We start from the raw sequence: 926 nt of genomic DNA, 5'->3' as shown, positions 1-926 counted from the left end.
TTTTTTTGTTTTTTAGTGATGCTGTAACATAACACACCGATGTGATGGTGGACAGAAAAAGCCTGAATTTGAAAAGTTGAAATACAGCATTGTAACAGCAGTTACATATGGTTAGTTATTGTTATTCGTGTATGTCAATGCCTTTGTCATTCCTCAACAGGAAAGCTGAGCTCTCTGACACGAGCGCCGTTCTTGAGGCCTTCAAGTTCATTGAGAATGCAGCTGCTGAGTTCAGTGATGAAGATGAGGAAGAGGATAGCGAGGGGAAAGACAGGACTCATGTGGAGTCCAGGACAGTAAGAAAAACCTTGCCTTCTGCGTTCACACAAAGTCCATTAAAAGTTGTTCCTGTACTATTAATAATGGCCTTCAATATTTTCCCCCAGATCTTGAGAAAGAAGACGCCGTCATCATCGTCGCCGGCCAGTATGGACACCACTGAGGACCCTGACACCGAGGAGGCACTGAAGGGCTTTGACTTCCTGTCCAGCCCTGACGAGATGGACACTTCGCCAGAGTCCAGAGGCACTGGGGATGGCACAGACTGGGGTGAGTCACAGACCAGTCGAGAACAGTGTTGGAATTGAATTAAAAGTACTATCTAGACACTACAGATACAGTTATAGCACCTACAATATCAAACTGTTAATTTATTTTCTCTTGCGCAATGATGAGCCTGTTTTTTTCTACAAATACAATATGTAACTGTTAGAGCAGTGTAAGTACACCGAAAAGTTTGCTAATTATTTGATGCTGTAATGTTCCTGTTTCTCTAAATTTGGCTTCTCATAGTTTGGTGACTGTTCATGGAGTACTCGTCATTCATATATCATGCTGTGGTCATAAATCATGATGTTTGGAGTTTCTCTGTTTAACCCATAGTGTGTTATCTCTTCCACTGTGTGTTCCCATAGCCAGCCCGTGAC

The 926-nt window shown here is 42.7% G+C and overlaps 1 protein-coding gene across 1 annotated transcript; it reads left to right on the top strand.

Moving 5' to 3' along the window:
• The first annotated feature begins 122 nt into the window (after positions 1-122).
• LOC111672907 (striatin-like) lies at positions 123-920 on the top strand. Its single transcript, XM_023430494.1, has 2 exons — positions 123-296; positions 387-920. Exons 1-2 carry the CDS (start codon positions 132-134, stop codon positions 585-587), a joined length of 366 nt encoding a protein of 121 aa, XP_023286262.1. The 5' UTR covers positions 123-131; the 3' UTR covers positions 588-920.
• Positions 921-926: the final 6 nt, after the last annotated feature.

This window comes from Seriola lalandi, unplaced genomic scaffold (assembly GCF_002814215.2).
Source record: "Seriola lalandi dorsalis isolate HSWRI2012SDOR001 ecotype SW California unplaced genomic scaffold, Sedor1 jcf7180002009209, whole genome shotgun sequence".
Classification (NCBI taxonomy): Eukaryota; Metazoa; Chordata; class Actinopteri; order Carangiformes; family Carangidae; genus Seriola; species Seriola lalandi.
Note: the sequence above shows the minus strand (reverse complement) of the source record. Positions and strands in the feature narration are given on the sequence as shown.